The sequence below is a fragment of the Rhinoraja longicauda genome, chromosome 36, assembly GCF_053455715.1.
Source record: "Rhinoraja longicauda isolate Sanriku21f chromosome 36, sRhiLon1.1, whole genome shotgun sequence".
In the NCBI taxonomy this organism is placed as follows: domain Eukaryota; kingdom Metazoa; phylum Chordata; class Chondrichthyes; order Rajiformes; family Arhynchobatidae; genus Rhinoraja; species Rhinoraja longicauda.
Window position 1 is genome coordinate 2,823,962 of NC_135988.1, and position 21,101 is coordinate 2,845,062.

At 45.1% G+C, this 21,101-nt stretch overlaps 2 protein-coding genes across 2 annotated transcripts in view; both read left to right on the forward strand.

Annotated features, from left to right (window-relative positions):
* Positions 1-7,581, forward strand: part of LOC144610258 (V-type proton ATPase subunit B, brain isoform) — a 29,274-nt gene extending 21,693 nt beyond the window's left edge. The window contains exons 10-14 of the mRNA XM_078428847.1: positions 66-216; positions 1,559-1,641; positions 2,256-2,360; positions 3,968-4,097; positions 6,146-7,581. Coding sequence (XP_078284973.1) covers positions 66-216; positions 1,559-1,641; positions 2,256-2,360; positions 3,968-4,097; positions 6,146-6,288 — 612 coding nt within the window. The 3' untranslated portion in view covers positions 6,289-7,581. The remainder of the gene's footprint in view (positions 1-65; positions 217-1,558; positions 1,642-2,255; positions 2,361-3,967; positions 4,098-6,145) is intronic.
* A 6,725-nt stretch (positions 7,582-14,306) lies between these two features.
* Positions 14,307-21,101, forward strand: part of gck (glucokinase (hexokinase 4)) — a 51,848-nt gene continuing 45,053 nt past the window's right edge. Inside the window, exon 1 of the mRNA XM_078429181.1 lies at positions 14,307-14,473. Within this exon, the coding sequence (XP_078285307.1) occupies positions 14,429-14,473 (45 nt within the window). The 5' untranslated portion in view covers positions 14,307-14,428. The remainder of the gene's footprint in view (positions 14,474-21,101) is intronic.

Consider the following 21,101-nt stretch of genomic DNA (forward strand, 5'->3'; position numbering starts at 1 on the left):
CTATGTTTCTATGTCTGGTTGCCCACTGTTGAGCATGCCATTAACCCGTTGTTTAATGCCGGCAGGTTTCAGCGGCTCGAGAGGAGGTGCCTGGCCGCCGTGGTTTCCCCGGTTACATGTACACTGATCTGGCCACCATTTACGAGAGAGCTGGGCGTGTGGAGGGCAGGAATGGTTCCATCACACAGATCCCCATTCTGACCATGCCGAATGATGGTGAGTATTATCAGAGTGAAGATGTCTACTGTTGCTTTCACTTAGAGAGACATAAAAAGCAGGGGTAACTCAAGGGGGCAGGCAGCTTCTCTGGAGAGAAGGAATGGGTGACGTTTCGGGTCGAGACCCTTCTTGTCAGGTGTCAAAGTCCAATAACTGAAGGGTGGACAGTTATACTGAACGGAAACAAGCAAAACTGATCAAGGAAAATTGTTAAGTTTGTGGAATGAATTGGATGAAATAGTTTCACCCACAGTTTCATCAAATTGTGCAATAAGTAAGAAAGAAGGAAAGGCATTTACTTTATTGAAGGTAGACACACAATGCTGGAGTAACTCAGCGGGTCAGGCGGCATCTCTGGAGAGAAGGAATGGGTGACGTTTCGGGTCGAGACCCTTCTTCAGACTGATGTCAGGGGAGTGGGTGGGACAAAGATAGGATGTAGTCGGAGACAGGAAGACAGTGGGAGAACTGGGAAGGGGGGGAAGAGAGGGACAGAGGAACTATCTAAAGTTGGAGAAGTCAATGTTCATAGCGCTGGGGTGTAAGCTTGTAACTATGTTTGTGTCTTTGTGATGATTTTTGTGTACTCTATGTGCAAAAACAAAGAATTTCACTGTAGCGCGGTACAGGTGACAATAAAGTACATCATGGCACAGGTTATGTTAATTAATTGCTAGTTCATCGCTCTGTAAACTGCTCCGTAAACGGCTGCTGCAAGTTAGATCAGCTCAATGGGCTAAGACTGGGCAAACTATCTAAAAGTAAAGCTAATTGGATCCAGCTGTTCACTTCCAATAATGAAGGATTTATGCTTCCCTACATCGGCGAGACCGAGCGCAGGCTCAGCGATTGTTTCACTGAACACCCCCGCTCAGTCCGTCTCAACAAACCTGATCTCCCGGTGGCTCAGCACTTCAACTCCGCCTCCCACTCCCAATCTGACCTTTCTGTCCTGGGCCTCCTCCATTGTCAGAGTGAGGCCCAGCGCAAATGGGAGGAACAGCACCTCATATTTTGCTTGGGTAGTTTACACCCCAGTGGTTTGAACAGTGACTTCTCCCACTTCAGCAAGTCCCTGCTTCCCTTCTCTATCCCCTCCCCCTTCCCAGTTCTCGCACTAGTCTTCCTGTCTCCGTCTACATCCTATCTTTGTCCCGCCCCATCCCCTGACATCAGTCTGAAGAAGGGTCACCCTTTCTTTCTCTCCTGAGATGCTGCCTGGCCCGCTGAGTTTGGCATTTTGGGTCTACCTGGGATTTATGCTGTCCTGTGCTCTGATACATGTAACCTTGTGTGCGGCTGGAGGTGATGGTTTGCATGATCTTCTGCTGTTTTCTAGATATAACTCACCCCATCCCTGACCTGACTGGCTACATCACTGAAGGACAGATCTATGTAGACCGCCAGCTTCACAACAGACAAGTGAGTCTTTGCAACTCTTCTGTTTGGAGTCACGAGCCCCCCCCCCCCCCCCTCCCTTTACACCATCAACTCTGTAAACAAAATGTTATGATTTCCCAAGTTTCCGTTACTGAGGCTCCCAAGTTCTGTGACAAAAAATAATGGCATTAATTTGGTTGTAATATGTGATAAAGTAAATGTGAACAGCAGTGTATGAAACCTCAGCTTGTAACTGACTCCTCCACATTTTGTAACTGGTACATTATCTTGCCAGCCTCACCCTGTAATTGTTCCCATTCACTCAGTGAGCGGATCACTTTGTTTACAGCTTATCTCCGCTTATCACCCTAGTTTTATCCTGTCAGTGACATCCTACTCTCCCTGCAGCTCAATGAGCTTCTTTTCTCTCCTTACCAATACTGATATAGGGTCTTCAACCTGAAACATTACCTGTGTCTCTTCACATACACACAGCCTGATGTGCGTACTTTCATCATCTCGATGTAACGTTCTTCAATCTCCAGCATCTCTTTATTTGGTTTGAGAACGTTTGCAAGGTTTATCTTGGGGAAGCCCCTCTTGGTTTGAGTACTATGGCATGGATGATTTTACTGTTGTTTTCTGCTGCTCCACAGATCTATCCACCAATTAACGTGCTTCCCTCACTGTCGAGGCTGATGAAGTCTGCGATCGGAGAGGGGATGACACGGAAGGATCATCCGGACGTTTCCAACCAGCTGGTGAGGAACGACTGCCACTTACAGTCATAGAGTGACACAGTGTGGAAACAGGCCCTTCGGCCCAACTTACCCACACCGGCCAACATGTCCCAGCTACACTAGTCCCACCTGCCAGCATTTGGTCCATATCTCTCCAAACCTGTCCTATCCATGTACCTGTCCAACAGGTTCTTAAATGTTGGGATAGTCCCTGCTTGAACTACCTCCTCTGGCAGCTTGTTCCATACATCCACCACACTTTGTGTGAAAAAGTTACCCCTCGGATTCCTATTAAATCTTTTTCCCTTCACCTTAAACCTATGTCCTCTGGTCCTCGATTCACCTACTCTGGGCAAGAGACTCTGTGCATCTACCCGATCTATTCCTCTCATGATCTTAAGATCACCCGTCATCCTCCTACGCTCCAAGGGATAGAGTCCCAGCCTACTCAACCTCTCCCTGTAGCTCAGACCCCCAAGTCCTGGCAACATCCTTGTAAATCTTCTCTGTACCCTTTCCAGCTTGACAACATCTTTCCTGTAACACGGTGCCCAGAACAACATTTATTAAACCTTATGAGCTTGTTGCGTGTAATTAGGTTATGGCTGACCTCGCCTATTTGATTCACTTTGTTTTACTATTCACAGAGTAACGCCGCACAGAAGCAGGCCCTTCGGCCCAGCCCGCCCATGCCAACCAACATGCCCTATTTACACTCGTCCCACCAGCCTTTGTTTGGCCCATGTTCCTTTAAACCTTTCCTATCCATGTACCTGGCTGAAACAGATGCGTTTGCGGATCAATTGAGCCATTCCATTTACTCTAGCCTAACAATGAAAATCAGTTTTGCAAACTTGAATTGACCTGGTCTCAGACTGTGAGGAGAATGTCCTGGTTACAATAATCCTTTGTGTGACCAAGTCGTTCCTAACAGCATAGCTCTCATACATTGCATGAACCTGAAGTGAAGTAGGGTACATGGGAACATATTCTTCAGATCCATTTACCTATAACAGTTGCATTCATATTTTCTCTCTGAGTAACTACAATCGAAGTTCAGCAATCATAATTCTTTTCTATTAACTACATGATTGTTGGACACTTTAGAGGCAGGAAACATGTTCCCAATTGGCTTGTATACACTGGAATTTAGAAAGATGAGAGGAGATCTTATTGAAACGTATAAGATTATTAAGGGGTTGGACACGTTAGAGGCAGGAAACATGTTCCCAATGTTGGGGGAGTCCAGAACAAGGGGCCACAGTTTAAGAATAAGGGGTAGGCCATTTAGAACTGAGATGAGGAAAAACTTTTTCAGTCAGAGAGTTGTGAATCTGTGGAATTCTCTGCCTCAGAAGGCAGTGGAGGCCAATTCTCTGAATGCATTCAAGAGAGAGCTAGATAGAGCTCTTAAGGATAGCGGAGTCAGGGGGTATGGGGAGAAGGCAGGAACGGGGTTCTGATTGAGAATGATCAGCCATGATCACATTGAATGGCGGTGCTGGCTCGAAGGGCCGAATGGCCTCCTCCTGCACCTATTGTCTATTGTGCTAGTGTTTTTTAAAATAAAAAACAAATCGTTTTTGCCAAGTAAAGTTTCTGCAGCAGTGTTTTTTCTCCCTTTGCAGTATGCGTGCTATGCCATTGGGAAGGATGTCCAGGCAATGAAAGCAGTGGTTGGAGAGGAAGCACTCACTCCCGATGACCTGCTGTTTCTGGAATTCCTTCAGAAATTTGAGAAGAACTTTATTGCTCAGGGTAATGTTTCATTCAACACCAGAGTTGGGCACTGCTCCAGGTTTATTTGTGTCAGTCACAGCTCGGGTCTCATGCAGCTCAACTTCCTACCATAGTCTTAAACAATTGTTCCATTGTCCTCCTTGAAAAGAGTGGTCTCAAATGAGAACTTTAAACTTGCAATAAGGTTGTGCATCAGTCAGTCCATGAAAAGCCCGGTATACTTAGTATTTAGAAGGCAGACACTGGAGCACTGTGTGCAGCTCTGGTCACCACACCAGAGGAGGATGTGATGGTGTGGAGGATGGTGTCTGAGGTGGAGAGTTTCATTTGGGAAGAGAGACCATAGAGAAGATAGATACAAAGAACTGGCGTAACTCAGCGGGTCAGTCAGCATCTCTGGAGAGAAGGAATGGGTGACGTTTCGGGTCGGGACCCTTCTTCGCCCATTCCTTCTCACCAGAGATGCTGCCTGTCCCGCTGAGTTACTCCAGCTTTTTTGTGTCACAAAATGCTGGAGAAAACTCAGCAGGTCAGGCAGCATCTCAGGAGAGAAGGAATGGATGACGTTTTGGGTCGAGACTGAAGAAGGGTCTCGACCCGAAACGTCACCCATTCCTTCTCTCCTGAGATGCTGCCTGACCCGCTGAGTTACTCCAGCATTTTGTGAAATCAATACCTTTGATTTGTACCAGCATCTGCAGTTATTTTCCTACACCAGCTGTTTTGTGTCTATCTTTGGTTTAAACCAGCATCTGCCATTCATTCCTGTACACAAGAGACTAGGGAGGCTGGGCCTGTTTATCGTGTAGGTGAAGAGAGGATGGAATTGATGTTTATAAAATTGAGGGACTATCGACAGGGTAGACTAGGAATATTTTCCTCTTAACAGAGGTAAATAAAACTAGAGGACATGGATTTAGAGTAAGGGGTAAGAGAGTTGGAAGGGATGTAAGCAAGGCCTTTTACACCCAGAGAGTGCACTCGTGGAGGGGGTGGTGGAAGCAGAGTCACTAACAGCATTTGAGAGGTAAGCACTTAAATCTTCTCGGCATTGAAGGCTGCAACGCAAGTATTGAATAATGGCCTGGGTGCCCAATGATTGTTGTGGACATGATGGGCCGAATGGCATGTCACCATGCTGTATGACTCTGAAAGCAGAAGAAACCCATGTGATCAGAGGGAGAACATACAAATCTGCACGGGGATTTAACTGGGTGTCTGGTGCAGTGAGGCCTGTCAATCTCCCATTTCTTCCAGCATTCACTCCACTGGATCTCCCCCCATTTTGGGTAAATAGCAGTCTTGGATATAGTGATCTATTAGACTGACGTGGGTCCAAATCTCTCCTGTGGGCACGGGTGGTCACCTCCGTTGGGTGCAAACCTCTCCTGTGGGCCCGGCAACCCTCCCCCAACTGACGATCCATGGACCTATTGCCGGCTGGGGAGTGTGCCCCTGGGGCTGTGGGCGGGTGAGGGGGGACAGGGAGAGCGAGAGGGAGCCACTCACCTCGGCCCCATGCGGCCAGTGCTGCGGGCAGAGCGAGCTGTGGGCCCAATACCTCTCCTGCAGCCATCTTGTTTGACCCTCCGCAGCCGCACTGCACCATGGGAGGAAGGTCAGGCACGGTGTACGCCGGGAAGGGGCTGGTCCTCCTGGGGGGGGGGGGGGGGGCACAGTTATTAAAGTTTATGAAGTAAATTGCTTTTAAAAAGTAACAAAACTTGATTTATTGAGACCGCGGGGGAATGGTGAGTAGAGTGGGCCTAAAATTGTTGCGCTATCGTGTACCATTTTGGCAGTCTTTCCAGAACAAATCTATCCACAAACAAACAAGATGAAAGTTTTAGTAATATAATATAGATAGATGTACTGTCATTTAGCCTCTGTTTTGGAAAAAGTGAAAGTTTGTTTTATTTTATTAATCGAACAACAAATATTAAAATTCTTAGACACTCAAGGATAGATGGTGACATATTTGCATTTTTGTATTCTATTAACCTCGTGACTTTGATCTAAAGGCTTGGAAAGGTTTCTGGTCAAGTGTTCTTGTTTTATTTCTTCAGGTGCTTATGAAAACCGCACAGTGTACGAGACCTTGGATATTGGCTGGCAGTTACTCCGTATCTTCCCCAAGGAAATGCTGAAACGAATCCCGCAGTCTATCTTGGCTGAGTTCTACCCCAGGGACTCTGGTGGAAAGCATTAACTCTGTGTGTCAGTGTGCTCTTTATTTTGTCACCATCATTTATTTATTTTCACTTGTGTTTAAACTCTTGCAAAGTTGTGCTTTGACAAAGTGGACATTTGTGTCAATGGTGTTTTATTTTGAAATTACCTGAGGATCAATATCAGAAGCACCTGCTTTAGGTCCCTGTGATATGCACTTCCCGCACAAACGCAGATTTATAAAGATTTTCGAGAAGCTATTTTGAGAGTACTTTGTTATTTCAAATCCGTGAAGAATATTAATTTAGTTTACTCAATATCTCGCATGCTGTTAACAACCTAAATGATAATTCGCATATGAACACTTTCCTGAACCCTCCTGCAAATAGTGATAAACTAGTAAATAATCAAGACAATTATATCCGTAACATTCTTATGACAATCTCTGCTTTCCTATGCTTCTGCTTTGTGGTCCAATTTGTACCTCTTTTTCTCGGGATGATAAGCTCTGTGATAGAGATTTGAAGGGGGTTAAATGTTTCCTTGGCAAGAAACTTTTCTAACACTACTCAGTGTTGGGTACAAATAGGAAATAACCCTCTTCAACTTGGTGGTTTAGCTTATCAATAGCTAAGGTAAGGAGACTCCCTCACTTTAAAGATGAATTGTGTATTGATCAGATATTCTTCATTTATAATGTCATTTGCTGTGCTGTCAAGTTAGGGAGTGTTCAAATGGTGCAGTGTGGCAAGGTAATATTAGCTGACGGGTTTTGGTGGGCTAACCAGACTTTGCAATTATTTTAATATTTGCCCCATGGGGGATTGGAACTGAAGTTTGGACTAGGTTTTCCCCATTAAATGTTGGCTGTTTGCATATATTTGTGTCTCATTTGTGTTAATAGCACGGGCTTTCAAAATGTGACATACATCATTTACAATGTAAAGGACAGATACTTTTCAATTCCAACTAGCTGTCCAACTTTATGTGGACCCAGGCTGGAGTTAGGATTCTAGTCAGTTGTGGGTGTTTCAAGCCAATTACGATAAGTGTCATCTGTCTCCTTGGTTGTTTGCATGGAAAATGTATGTCTTACATTTGCTGCATGACACATTGACTACTGTCTTTACATTGTGCTAATATTGCCTCAAGATTGTCATGTATTGATAGTGGTGTTCTATTAAAGCCCTTCTGTTTGCAGGTGGTCGTGGTGATAGTTTTGGTCACGTCTGACTGTTGTGCAACTATTTTGATTTATCTCCTTGCATTTGCTCAATGAGATGTACAAATTGTTTTGCCGTAAAATGTTATAAGTAAATTTTAAATTGTTATATTCCATGCATTCCACAATCCTGTGTATAATCAATCAATCCTTTGGTTTAAAATTGAAATTGGCAGTAATATATGAATAAATGTTAATAACAGGTATAACAGAGCTTTATTTGTCGTTCGGTACCGAAGTACCGAACGAAACTACATAGCAGTCATAGAAAAAACAAAAAAAACACAAGACACATGACCCCAACACAAACGTCCATCACAGTGACTCCAAACACCCCCTCACTGTGATGGAGGCAACAAAACTTCCTCTCTCTTCCCCACACCCACGGACAGACAGCTCGTCCCCGACCGACCCGCACAGTCCCCGCACCGGGCGCTGAAACGTCTCGCGGCCGAACCAGGCGATGAAAGGCCCACGACCAAGCCTTGCGCAGCTAAGTCCCGTGGTCGAGCCGCACCGGGCGATGTCAAGTCCGCAGCCGAGCCGCACCAGCGATGAAAAGCCCCGCGGCCGAGCCGCACCGGGCGATGTAAGGTCCCGCAGCCGAGCCGCACCAGCGGTGAAAAGTCCCGCAGCCGAGCTGCACCGGGCGATGTTAAGCCCCGCAGCCGAGCTGCACCGGGCACTGTTAAGTCCAGCGGCCAAGCCGCACCGGGATGTAAAGTCCAGTGGCCAAGCCGCACCGGGTGATGTAAAGTCCAGCGGCCGAGCCGCAGCGGGCGATGTTAGGCCCCGCAGCCGAGCCGCACCCCGCGCCGTGAGGAAGAGAAAAGTTCCCCCCCTCCCCACACCCACCCACCCACACCACCACCCCCTCCCACACATACACAACCAAAAAATATATATAAAAACCATCCCAACACCGACACACAACAAAAAAAAAAAAAACGTGTTGACTCTTAATATACATTTTAGATCGGTTGAGGTTTGAAAGCTGAAAATTTAATTCAAAGCATCTATCCACCTTTTGGTGTTTTATTTGAGCTTTGAGGAAAATATTCCATGTTACAAAGCACAAACCATTCCACGAATGAAGGTAGACACAAAATGCTGGAGTAACTCAGCAGGTCAGGCAGCATCTCGGGGGAGAAGGAATGGGTGACGTTTCGGGTCGAGACCCTTCTTTAGACTGATGTCAGGGGTGCTAAGGCATTAGTTATTTGCCGTCTGTAGAAATTGGGAGTATTATGTACTTGAGTTTAAATCTTTATTGTACACCATATTGTACAAATATTCTTGTTTTATAACTGCACAATAGATCAACCTTTTGACTTGACCGTGTGCCAGAGGAAAAACAAGAATAAAATAGAGTAGAAACAAGGAGCTGAAGATGCTGGTTTTCAAAAAAAACAAACGTGCTGGAGTCAATAGGTCAGGCAGCATTCCTGGAGAACGTGGATAGGTGACACTTTGGGTCAGGACCTTTCTTTTTAAACAAGGAACAAAATAGCAGCCAAGATGAGATAAAAAGAGTGCCTTCATAGTTTTGTAGTCATTAAGTTAGATACCAATATTATGTACAAGATTAATGAGCAGACCTATTTACATTTGCTTACTACTCCAACAAAATATGGCAAATGTTTTTGCTGGAATATGTTCTCATAAAGTGGAACTCTTCAATGGCTGTGGAGAATGTGTACACTTGACTAGGGAACAGCAGGTCTCATAATGGAAGATAGACACAAAAAGCTGGAGTAACTCAGAGACCCTTCTTCAGACCCGAAACGTTGCCCATTCCTTCTCTCCAGAGATGCTGCCTGTCCCACTGAGTTACTCCAGCTTGTTGCGTCTATCTTCGGTTTAAACCAGCATCTGCAGTTCCATCCTACAAGCCTCATGATCTAGATTAGTACCTGACGCTGCGAGGATACTCACCTTTGTACACATTGTGCTGATATGAAATGAGTTGTATGCTGACAGTATTGAGAGCAGGGAAATGAAAGAGTCCATGGAGTTAATCAAAACCATGCATGAGTGTTGTAATTGGCAAGAATGAATCCAGAGCACTTTCCACGATTTTAACTGCAAACCTTTGACGAAAGGATGAAAATTTAGTCTCTTTTAATGAAATTATTCAAATTTGTCCTAGCAACAGTTATGCAAAATGTAATATCTTTTCGTTGATATATTTTAGATTTAGAGATACAGATTTAGAGATACAGCGTGGAAACAGGCCCTTTGGCGTGCCGCCCAGTGATCCCCGCACATTAACACTATCCTACACACACTAGGGACAATTTTTACATCTACTCAGTCGATTAACCTACATACCTGTACGTCTTTGGAGTGTGGGAGGAAACCGAAGATCTCGGAGAAAACCCACGCAGGTCACGGGGAGAACGTACAAACTCCGTACAGACAGCACCCGTAGTCAGGATCGAACCTGAGTCTCCGGCGCTGCATTCACTGTAAGACAGCAACTCTACCGCTGCGCCACCGTGATGTAGAAATATGGATGTTGCTGACAAGTGTAATATATGTTCCTCTTTGCTAACCTCCCTTGATGGTAGCCAGCCAGCCATCTTAAATAGCACAGTCTGTGTTATGTTTACTCAGCGTTGTTGCAAAGTGTTGGGATTTTGACCAAGTAATGATGGAATGCAAATATTTTTACGTTGGGTATCTTTAGTAGAGGGCAGCACAGCTGGTAGAGAGAGCCACTGCCTCACAACGCCAGAGACCCACGTTCCATCTGACCTCGGGTGCTGTCTGTGTGGAGTTTGCATGTTCCTCCTGTAACAAGAGAGGCAAGTCAAGAGTGTTTTATTGTCATATCTCCCAGATGGAACAATGAAATTCTTGCAGCTGCACGACAGAATATTTAAACATAGTACACTAGACAATATAATAAAGAAGGGGAAAAACAAAATTGAGTGTGTGTACTCACAAATACACACACATAAATACAGGCATGTGAATTTTCTGCGTTTCCGCAGATTTCTGCGTTTTAAAAATCCATTTTCTGCTCCTTTTGCATGATTTCCGCGTTTTTCACTGCCAAAACCGCGTTTACCAACGGAGAAATCGGATCGGAAACCCCCCCAAAAAACGATGTATTGACTTGTAATGATCACTAGGGTTCCGCTAGAGGTCGCTAGGGGTTCCGCGAGAAATCGCCGGCGCGCCCTGGAAGTCTCCCCGAAAATGTGGCGCCTCGGCTGGGCAAGGCAGCCAATCTCGAACTCATCGGGACTTCCACGGCCAATCGGTGGGTTAAATTTGCAACCTGCGGCCGAGGCTCTGGAACTCCAGCCCAGCACATCTATCCCCATCGCCGAGTGACTTCCTTGGCGGGCTGGATAAACCAGCAAAGCTCTGGAACCAAGAGTGCCAGAAAATCAGTGGTGGAACTGTGATGAGTAAATATTAAATTTAAGTGCAAGATTATATAACTAAATTAATTAATACAGGGTTAAAATATAAAACACAGCGGAAAACCTTTTTGGGCTGATTATCAATTAATGTGCAAATTTACTTCAAAGTGTTATTAGTGTACAGTGACATATTCACATTATTTTGTAATGTCCGTTTTTACTTTGAAATGCACTAAAAGAGGCTTGAAACTGGTACTTTTGTGTGTAAACTTTCTAAATGTCTCCAATTTTTTGACCCCCGCTGCACCCCTCACGCAAACGCTCGGCTCGTTTCCTCTTTTTTTTTACCTCACTCGTGCCTGTGAGATTAAGCCTTTACAATTTTCAGCTGTTTGCTTTTGCAGGGATATTAGCAGATACTGTATATAATAATAATAATAATAATAATGTATTACATTTATATAGCGCTTTTCATACACTCAAAGACGCTTTACAGGGATTTAAAGAACATAGGGAAGTGAATAAATAGATAAATAAGTAAACAAACAGAGAAAGGAGACAGAAGGTGAGGTGACCTTCAGTGGTTGAAGGCAGTACTGAACAGGTGAGACTTCAGTGATGTTTTGAATGTGGTGAGTGAGGAGGAGTCTCTGACGGTTTGGGGTAGTGAGTGAAACAAACGGGAAATGGGGTAATGGAGTGATTTATTCCAAATATGTAACGAGGTTTTAAAGAAGAATACATTAGCTGTTTAAAGCATCAATGTTTTACAATAGACAATAGGTGCAGGAATAGGCCATTCGGCCCTTCAAGCCAGCACCACCATTCAATGTGATCATGGCTGATCATTCTCAATCAGTACCCCGTTCCTACCTTCTCCCCATACCCCCTGACTCCGCTATCTTTAAGAGCTCTATCTAGCTCTCTCTTAAGTGCATTCAGAGAATTGGCCTCCACTGCGTTCTGAGGCAGAGAATTCCACAGATTTACAACTCTCTGACTGAAAAAGTTTTTCCTCATCTCCGTTCTAAATGGCCTACCCTATATTCTTAAACTGTGGCCCCTGGTTCTGGACTCCCCCAACATTGGGCACATGTTTCCTGCCTCTAACGTGTCCAACCCCTTAATAATCTTTCATGTTTCGATAAGATCCCCTCTCATCCTTCTAAATTCCAGTATATACAAGCCTAGTCGCTCCAGTCTTTCAACATACGACAGTCCCGCCATTCCGGGAATTAACCTAGTAAACCTACGCTGCACACCCTCAACAGCAAGAATATCCTTCCTCAAATTTGGAGACCAAAACTGCACACAGTACTCCAGGTGCGGCCTCACTAGGGCCCTGTACAACTGCAGAAGGACCTCTTTGCTCCTATACTCAACTCCTCTTGTTATGAAGGCCAACATTCCATTGGCTTTCTTCACTGCCTGCTGTACCTACATGCTTCCTTTCAGTGACTGATGCACTAGGACACCCAGATCTCGTTGAACGTCCCCTTTTCCTAACTTGACACCATTCAGATAATACTCTGCCTTCCTATTCTTACCACCAAATTGGATAACCTCACACTTAACCACATTAAACTGCATCTGCCATGCATCCGCCCACTCACAACCTGTCCAAGTCACCCTGCAACCTCATAGCATCTTCCTCACAGTTCACACTGCCACCCAACTTTGTATCATCTGCAAATGTGCTAATGGTACTTTTAATTCCTTCATCCAAGTCATTAATGTATATTGTAAATAGCTGGGGTCCCAGCACCGAGCCTTGCGGTACCCCACTAGTCACTGCCTGCCATTCTGAAAGGGACCCATTTATCCCCACTCTTGGGCTTGGGATAAGGGGAAGGAGGTGAAAGATCAATTGCAATAGCCTGAGTAATACAGCATGGAATACTGGCCCTTTGGCTCAACTCATCCATGCGACCAAGGCGCCCATCAAAGCTAATCCACTTTGCTTGCAGTTAATCCATAGCCTCCTAAACCTTTCATATCCATGTAACTCGCTACATATTTCCTAAATGTTGTTATTGTACCAGCCTTGACTAATTCCTCTGGCAGCTCCTTCCATCGATCCATCATCCTCTGCGTGGGGAAAAAAAAATTACCCTTCAGGTTCTGATTAAATCTTTCCCTTCTCACCTTTAAACCTATACCCTGAAGTTTTTAATTTCCCCATTCATGATTATGTACACCTCTATAAAATCACCCCTCAGTCTCCTACACTCCAAGGAATAAAGTCCGTGCCTACCCATTCTCTCACTGTTACTCGGGCACTGGAGTCCAGGAAACTTTTTTCAAATCTTCTTTGCACACTTTCCAGCGTTAATGATGTTTTTCCTATCACAGGGTAACCAAAACTGTGCACCTTGGCCTTACCAATGTCTTGTACAACTGCAACTCAATACACTGACTGTTGAAGACCAGTGGGTCCTACACCTACCTGTCTACCTGTGACAGAATGTTCAAGGTACCACCTACTTGTTCTCGAAGGTCCCCCTGTTCCATAATCCTCCTCAGGGCCATAGTGTTCACTGTGAAAGTGCTACCCTTGTTTGACTTCCCAAAATGCACTATCTTGTACCAAACTGAATTGAACACCATTTGCCATTCCCCGGCCCACTTCTCTAGCTGATCAAGATCCCATTGTAATTTGCTTTTGAAGGGGGCAGATCAATTTACATCTGATTAGTTTTGATGACTTGAAGGGAAATTATTGGCCAGGCCACGAGAAGTTCACAGCTCTTCAGATAGCATCTTGGGATCTTTTGCATTAGCCAGAAGGAGCATTCATTTCGTACCCTCTGCAAGTTCAGCAGTTCCAGAGTACTGCTCTGGAGTATTGGTCTAAATTTTGATGCTCGAGACGAGAGAGTTGGAGTCAATTGAGTTGGAGATGTGTGCAATATTGCCATTCACCTAATGTTATCCCCTCTTCTGTAGGTACCAACAAAGACTGACATTGTTCTCAGTACCTGCTTTTGTTTGTCTAACTTTTAACGGTGAGTCAGAATAACACCACAGCCCTTGTTACTGCTCACATCAATTTTCTGACAATGTTTGTGACTGACCGACCTTAATCTAAAACAAATTGGCTTGCTGATAGGCTGTCATCTGTCACTGGAAATGGCTGTTTATTGAAGACTGGCAGTGTTGCTTGCGATTTTTCTTTTTTGTTTAAAGCAAAGGTACGTTGTGTTTCTTACCGCGTGTTGGAAGTGTTGCCCAGCTGCATTTGACTACCGCACCGGCCCACCCTCGGCTCCTGCCCCTGGCATCGAGGCCCGTTTGGTGGGTGGTAGGCTGCTTTGCTGGGAAGTTGGGGCAGGCCTGGTTTCCATGGATACGGCCGGCTGAAAGTACTTAAGGAGCAGCAGCCTCGGCAGAGGCACAAGAGCCGCCACCGAGGGAGGGAGAGAGAGAGAGAGAAAGGACTTCGGCCTTGGGCAACAAGGGGAAGCTCGGTGCTCATTGGATTGGCAGGGAGGGATTTAAAAAAATACATCCAAAAAGTTTGGAGAGGGGGGAAAACTCCTCCACAGCTGTGAGGACGAGGGGCCAAGTGATACCAAACATCACCAATGCCGAGCAACAGAGGCAGGATAGAGCACGGGAGGATGCAGAAGGTAAAACCATCCTTTGTACCACGACACTCGCTGTGCAAAGATTAAATGAACTTTCAGGTCGAGTTTGCAGACAGATTTCCGGCTTATTGCTCTGCTACGGTATTTGGGACAGAAGTAAAACCTTGCCCATTTCTTTCTTTGTGAGATAGCCACAACTTTTTGAAGGTACCTGTGGATTTCTTTCCCCAGGAATTTAAATTGGAAGCTATAAATCTCCCAAACCTATTCCACTTTCAAGAAAGTTAACTTATGATGAAGAAGGTAATGATGAGTTGTTTACATTTATTATGTTCAGAAATTGAATGTTTCCCCTCTCGAGTTCTTGATAGGCAGGTTGTAATTTAGTTAGCTCTGTAAATTAAATTTTTACAAGTTTGCTCTTTCAGAATGAGAGACGGATTTGTTATAACTCTGCTTACCATGGGGGTTGGCCATTAGGGGATGAATTGTTGAAAGTGAAGAGAGATGCCAATTGATGTCAGGGTCTCCTACAGCCCTGAATGGATAGAATTGGATAGGATTTGATCGTTTAGTTTAGTTTAGAGATACAGTGCGGAAACATGCCCTTCGACCCACCGAGTCCGTACCGACCAGCGATCCCCGCACACTAACACTGTCCTACATACACTAGGGACGATTTATACTTATACAAAGTGTACAAACCCAAGCCAATTAACCTGCAAACCTGCACGTCTTTGGAGTGTGGGAGGAAACTGAAGATCTCGGAGAAAACCCACCGCAGGTCACGGGGAGAACGTACCAGCTCCGTACAGACAGCACCCGTAGTCGGGATCGAACCCGGGTCTCTGGCACTGTGAGGCAGCAACTCTACCACTGCGCCACCGTGCAGCCCCATGATAATTCAAAGAAAGTTGAGTATTTTACAGTGGAATCTAATTTTTTAGATTTAGATTTAGAGATACAGCGCAAAAACAGGCCCTTCGGCCCACAGGGTCCGCGCCGCCCAGCGATCCCCGCACATTAACACTATCCTACACCCACTAGGGATAATCTTTACATTTGCCCAGCCAATTAACCTACAAACCTCTGGGTAATCTCTGGGCATGCATGTCTCACTCGACCACTCCCAGCAAGCCAGGAAAGCAATCCTATTCATTGAAAAGTACAAACGAGCACTGGTGGAATAACATTAAAATGAGCCAACGTGTGATGCTGCCACATAAGACAACGTATGCCAATCAATAAAACCAGTGCGCTATATGTAAATCTAAGAGATTCGACACAACCACAAATCAGCTTAAAGCACCCAAGTTCTAATATACCCAGCTGTGCTTCCACTAAATCCAATGCAGAATGCTGGTTGAAAATTAATGAACTAATTGGAGGGAAAATTGTGGGGGCTATCACGCAAAAGTTTGATCTTGGACTTCTCTGAGATAACCGAATTCACAGATACCAAACATTGGCCAATATGATTAATTCCATTTGATATCAGTAACTGGATGAGTACATTGGGTAACTGCTCTGAGAACATCCTAAAAGGCCTTTGTTTCTCCACCAGCCTGAGTATATTTGTTTCAATCTCATTTTTGAAAATATATGTGCCTGGGTACATCTGTTTTGATTTTATTATTATATATTGTCTGGACAGCAATAGCATTATTTGCATTTACTGTTTATTCCTAAATACCATTATAGAGGCAATAGTGGGACTCTAGATGATAGAGACTTGGGAAATTCTGTCAAAGAAGTATTAAAGATTTGCTCCAGTGCAAACTTCAGATGGGAGACATTGTATCTATCCAAATCATTGAGGTGAATGGAATAAGATGGGATGTAGTGTATTCCATCGCACACCGAACAGACTTTTAAGATAGTGTAGGGTTCATCAATAGAGTAATTATATTGTAAAACTCAATCTGACCTGCTCTTCCCATGATGGCTTTAGAAACTGCTATGGGTTAAGGTCCAGGCCAATTGTAGTCATCTACTTGATCACAAAGATTTTAGTATGAATTGGAGGTGATTAGAATTACTATTGTTGAAGTTGGTCCTTGTTTTGCAGAAGTTATTCGTCACTAATCAGCTCAAACGTTAACAGTTCCAAGGTTCCAGTTCCAACAGTTCCAGTTCCTTGGCAGCAAGGATCCCTTTATGATCTAAACTCTAACAGGTAGAACTGAACAGTACAATCACTAATAAACATCTTGAGTCCGTGCTTCAAAATGGAAGAACCCTTATCAATGAGCTCAACTAAAATTGATTGCCCCTAAAACACAATCCTGTGAAGATCTACGACGATACCTTGGGAATGAGATGATTATCTGCATATCAATAGTGCTGTTGACAATGTCTTTCATCAATTAGTCTGTTTTAAAAGTGTGTGTTAATGTTCTCTGGTTTGTTTTATGTGGGGGGTGTGCGGGTCGGGGATCGGGGGAAACTTATTTTCAATCTCTTACCTCGCCGGAGATGCGATTGTTTTCCGGATCGTATCTCCGGTCGCTCTGCGGCCTAACATCATGGAGCTGGTGGCCTTGCCTGGGACTGACTTTGAGCCCCACCGCGGGGCGTGGACTTACCATCGGAGCCGATTCCTTGCCTGGATCGAAGCTCCAACTGCGGCCTGCGGTCTTTAACATGAAGGAGCTCGTAGTCTCGGGTCGAGACCAACGTCGGGAAGCTCCAAAAGCCGCACAACGTTCGACAAGCATTAACCCGAGGTAGATCGCCTGTCATGGGGGAGCTGAGACCCCCCCCCCCCCCCATTATCACGAGGAAATTTGATCGCCCCGATGAGGAAAGCCCGCTGCTGGCTATGGGGGTAAGATCGTCCCGTCAACGAAAGGTGAGAGGCCCCCGACAAAGAAGGAAGAGATTGAACTTTTTTTCGCCTTCCATCACAGTGAGGAATGTGGAGGAGTCGCTGTGGTGAATGTTTATGTTATAATGTATTTTGTGTGTTTTGTTGCTTTTTATTGGTATGACGATGGCAAGTCAAATTCCTCGTACGTTGCAATACCTACTTGGCTAATAAAGTATCATATCATATATATACAGCGCGGAAACAGGCCTTTTCGGCCCACCAAGTCCGCGCCGCCCAGCGATCCCCGCACACTAACACTATTAACACTATCCTACACACTAGGGACAATTTTTACATTTACCCAGCCAATTTACCTACATACCTGTACGTCTTTGGAGTGTGGGAGGAAACCGAAGATCTCGGAGAAAACCGGAAAAAAAATGATTACGATTATGATGATTATGATATCAGATAGTTGCTGATGACCTCGTACGCATAATGTCGGAAACAAAGCACCTAAACTGATCATAAGTCTCACTTGCGTTTTCACTGGGTGGCGTGACATCTTTTGGGACCATCTATTGGATCCGCTTCATTAAAATACTGGTGCAAAGAGGTGACAATGGTCTCCGTGTGTTTGTCCTCGTTCCATACCTCACTGTAGAGCCTGAATTGTACACTGATTACAGGCTCTGCAGCAACTAAAGACACATAGATAGATACAAAATGCTGGAGTAACTCAGCGGGCCAGGCAGCATCCCTGGAGAGAAGGAATGGGCGATGTTTCGGGTCGAGACCTCGGGACATAATGATGATATGTTATGAACTGTATTGATATTACATATTGTAAATTGTAATATCAGTATATGTTATATTATATGGCTATTACATTTGCAGGTTTTACAAACTGTTTAAATCTACAGCTTTGTCCATTGCATAAGGTATTAAGTTTGTAGTAATGTCCTAGTCTTGTGTTTTTGAATCTAATAGTACATTACAGTTTGATACATTATTTAGACTATGCCACATAATTGTAAGCAGAAATTCATAGATCGCAAGCTATTTGAGAACACATTTTCAAATGACACGCAACTCTGTTATCTCAGGTAGACGCACAATGCTGGAGTAACTCAGCAGGTCAGGCAGCATCTCTGGAGAGAAGGGATGGGTGACGTTTCGGGTCGAGACCCTTCTTCAGACTGATGTCAGGAGAGGAGGAGAGACGATAGGATGTAGTAGGAGACAGGAAGACTAGTGGGAGAACTGGGAAGGGGGAGGGGAAAGAGAGGGACAGAGGAACTATCTGAAGTTAGAGAAGTCAATGTTCATACCGCTGGGGTGTAAACTGCCCAGGCGAAATATGAGGTGCTGTTCCTCCAGTTTGCGCTGGGCCTCACTGTGACACTGGAGGAGGCCCAGGACAGAAAGGTCAGATTGGGAATGGGAGGGGGAGTTGAAGTGCTCAGCCACCGGGAGATCAGGTTGGTTAAGGCGGACTGAGGTGTTGAGCGAAACGATCACCGAGCCTGCGCTTGGTCTCGCCGATGTAGAGACGTTGACATCTGGAGCAGCGGATACAGTAGATGAGGTTGGAGGAGGTGCAGGTGAACCTCTGCCTCACCTGGAGGCAGGTGGTTGTTATCAAAATAAAGGGGAATTGGTTGAAACTAAGTATGCATCCTACATGTAGTGGGTTTTAATTTGCAAAGCTTGGATTGTTTTAGTACATTTGATGCATTACCATAGTATCGACAGCATGTTGTTTGTGGTGATGGAAGGCACCATGAAAGATCTTTCGGCACGGTAGCGCAGCGGTAGAGTTGCTGCTTTACAGCGAATGCAGCGCCGGAGACACAGGTTCGATCCTGACTACGGGTGCTGCACTGTAAGGAGTTTGTACGTTCTCCCCGTGACCTGCGTGGGTTTTCTCCGAGATCTTCGGTTTCCTCCCACACTCCAAAGACGTACAGGTATGTAGGTTAATTGGCTGGGTAAATGTAAAAATTGTCCCTAGTGGGTGTAGGATAGTGTTAATGTACGGGGATCACTGGGCGGCACGGACTTGGAGGGCCGAAAAGGCCTGTTTCCGGCTGTAGATATATGATATGATATGATATGATATCAAAACCATCTTTGCTGTGAGGCAAAGACAAACATGATGGAGGAAATCTCAAATAATAACACTTTACTGGTACAATATGTCACCTCGGTTATTATATCTTACAGTGTTTGAGTACAGTAATCAAGTCTCGTTAAGTCTTGCAGCAACCAATCTACACATGATGTAGTGCAAGAAAATAACTACAGATGCTGGTACAAATCGAAGGTATTTATTTCACAAAATGCTGGAGTAACTCAGCGGGTCAGGCAGCATCTCAGGAGAGAAGGAATGGGTGACGTTTTGGGTTCTGAAGTCTTCTTCAGTTCTGAAGAAGGGTCTCGACCCGAAACGTCACCCATTCCTTCTCTCCTGAGATGCTGCCTGACCTGCTGAGTTACTCCAGCATTTTGTGAAATAAATACCTTCGATGGTGTAGTGCGTACAGATTTGGCCTCCAAAGCCACTTATTTACTTGCTGGTGTAGATAGAGTGCAGATTCACTACTTTGAATCCTGGAATGAGGTGATTGTCTTCTGATCAAAAGGCGAGTAACTTGTTTGAGTTTACAAGACCCAAGAGGTGATCTTACTGAAATATGTAAGATTCTGAAGGGTCTTGACAACATGGATGCTGAGAGTACTCTATGTCTCTCCTGTGGAGAATCTAGAACTAGGAAACATATTTCCAGAATAGATGGACACAAAATGCTGGAGTAACTCAGCGGGACAGGCAGCATCTCTGGATAGAGGGAATGGGTGACATTTTGTGTCTATCTTTGGTGTAAACCAGCATCTGCAGTTCCTTCCTACATATTTCCGGAATATGGAGACACAGGTAATTGCAGATGCTGGAATCTGGAGCAAAACACAAAGTGCTGGAGGAACTCAGTGTGTCAGACAGACCAAGTTTCGGATCGGGACCCTTCTTCAGACCCCAGTCTGAAGAAGGGTCTTGACCCAAAATGTCTGCCTCTTTCCTCCGTAGATGCTGCTTGATGGCTGAGCTCCCCCGGGTGTCCTATGTCCTCCAAGTCTTAGTTTAGTTTAGTTTAGAGATACAGCGCGGAAACAGGCCCTTTCCACCCACCAGATCCGCGCATTAACACTATCCCATACCCGACAAGATGAGAAATGTCTCAGAGCTCGCGATCCACACCCACACTCACACAGTGCACAAACGTACCTTAATGTAAACGATTACCTGCAATGTACTGTGATGTAAGGGTTAAACAGACTGTCAGCCAAAATGGAGTTTAGTTTAGAGATGCAGCGCGGAAACAGGCCCTTCGGCCCACCGGGTCCACGGTGACCAGCGATCCACGCACATTAACACTATCCTACACACACTAGGGAGAATTTTTACATTTACCAAGCCAATTAACCTACGTACCTGCACGTCTTTGGAGTGTGGGAGGAAACCGAAGGTCTCGGAGAAAACCCACGCAGGTCACGGGGAGAAGTGCCGTGTCTAGAGGAGCACTTAAATCACTATAGAAGGCGATGGACCAAGTGCTGGTAAATGGGATTAGTACTTAGAGGAGCCAAAAACAAACTGTTGGAGGAAATCCACGGGTCGAACAGCATCAATGGAGGGAGAGAATGATCCTGACTGGAAACATCGACAAATCCTTCCCCCCACCTCTCCCCCCTCAGATGCTGCTTGACCTGCTGAGTTCCTCCAACAGTTTGCTTTTTGCTCCATGTATCATCATATGAAGTCCCTTCTGTCTCCTTACTGTAAATGGGTGCTTGATGGTTGGT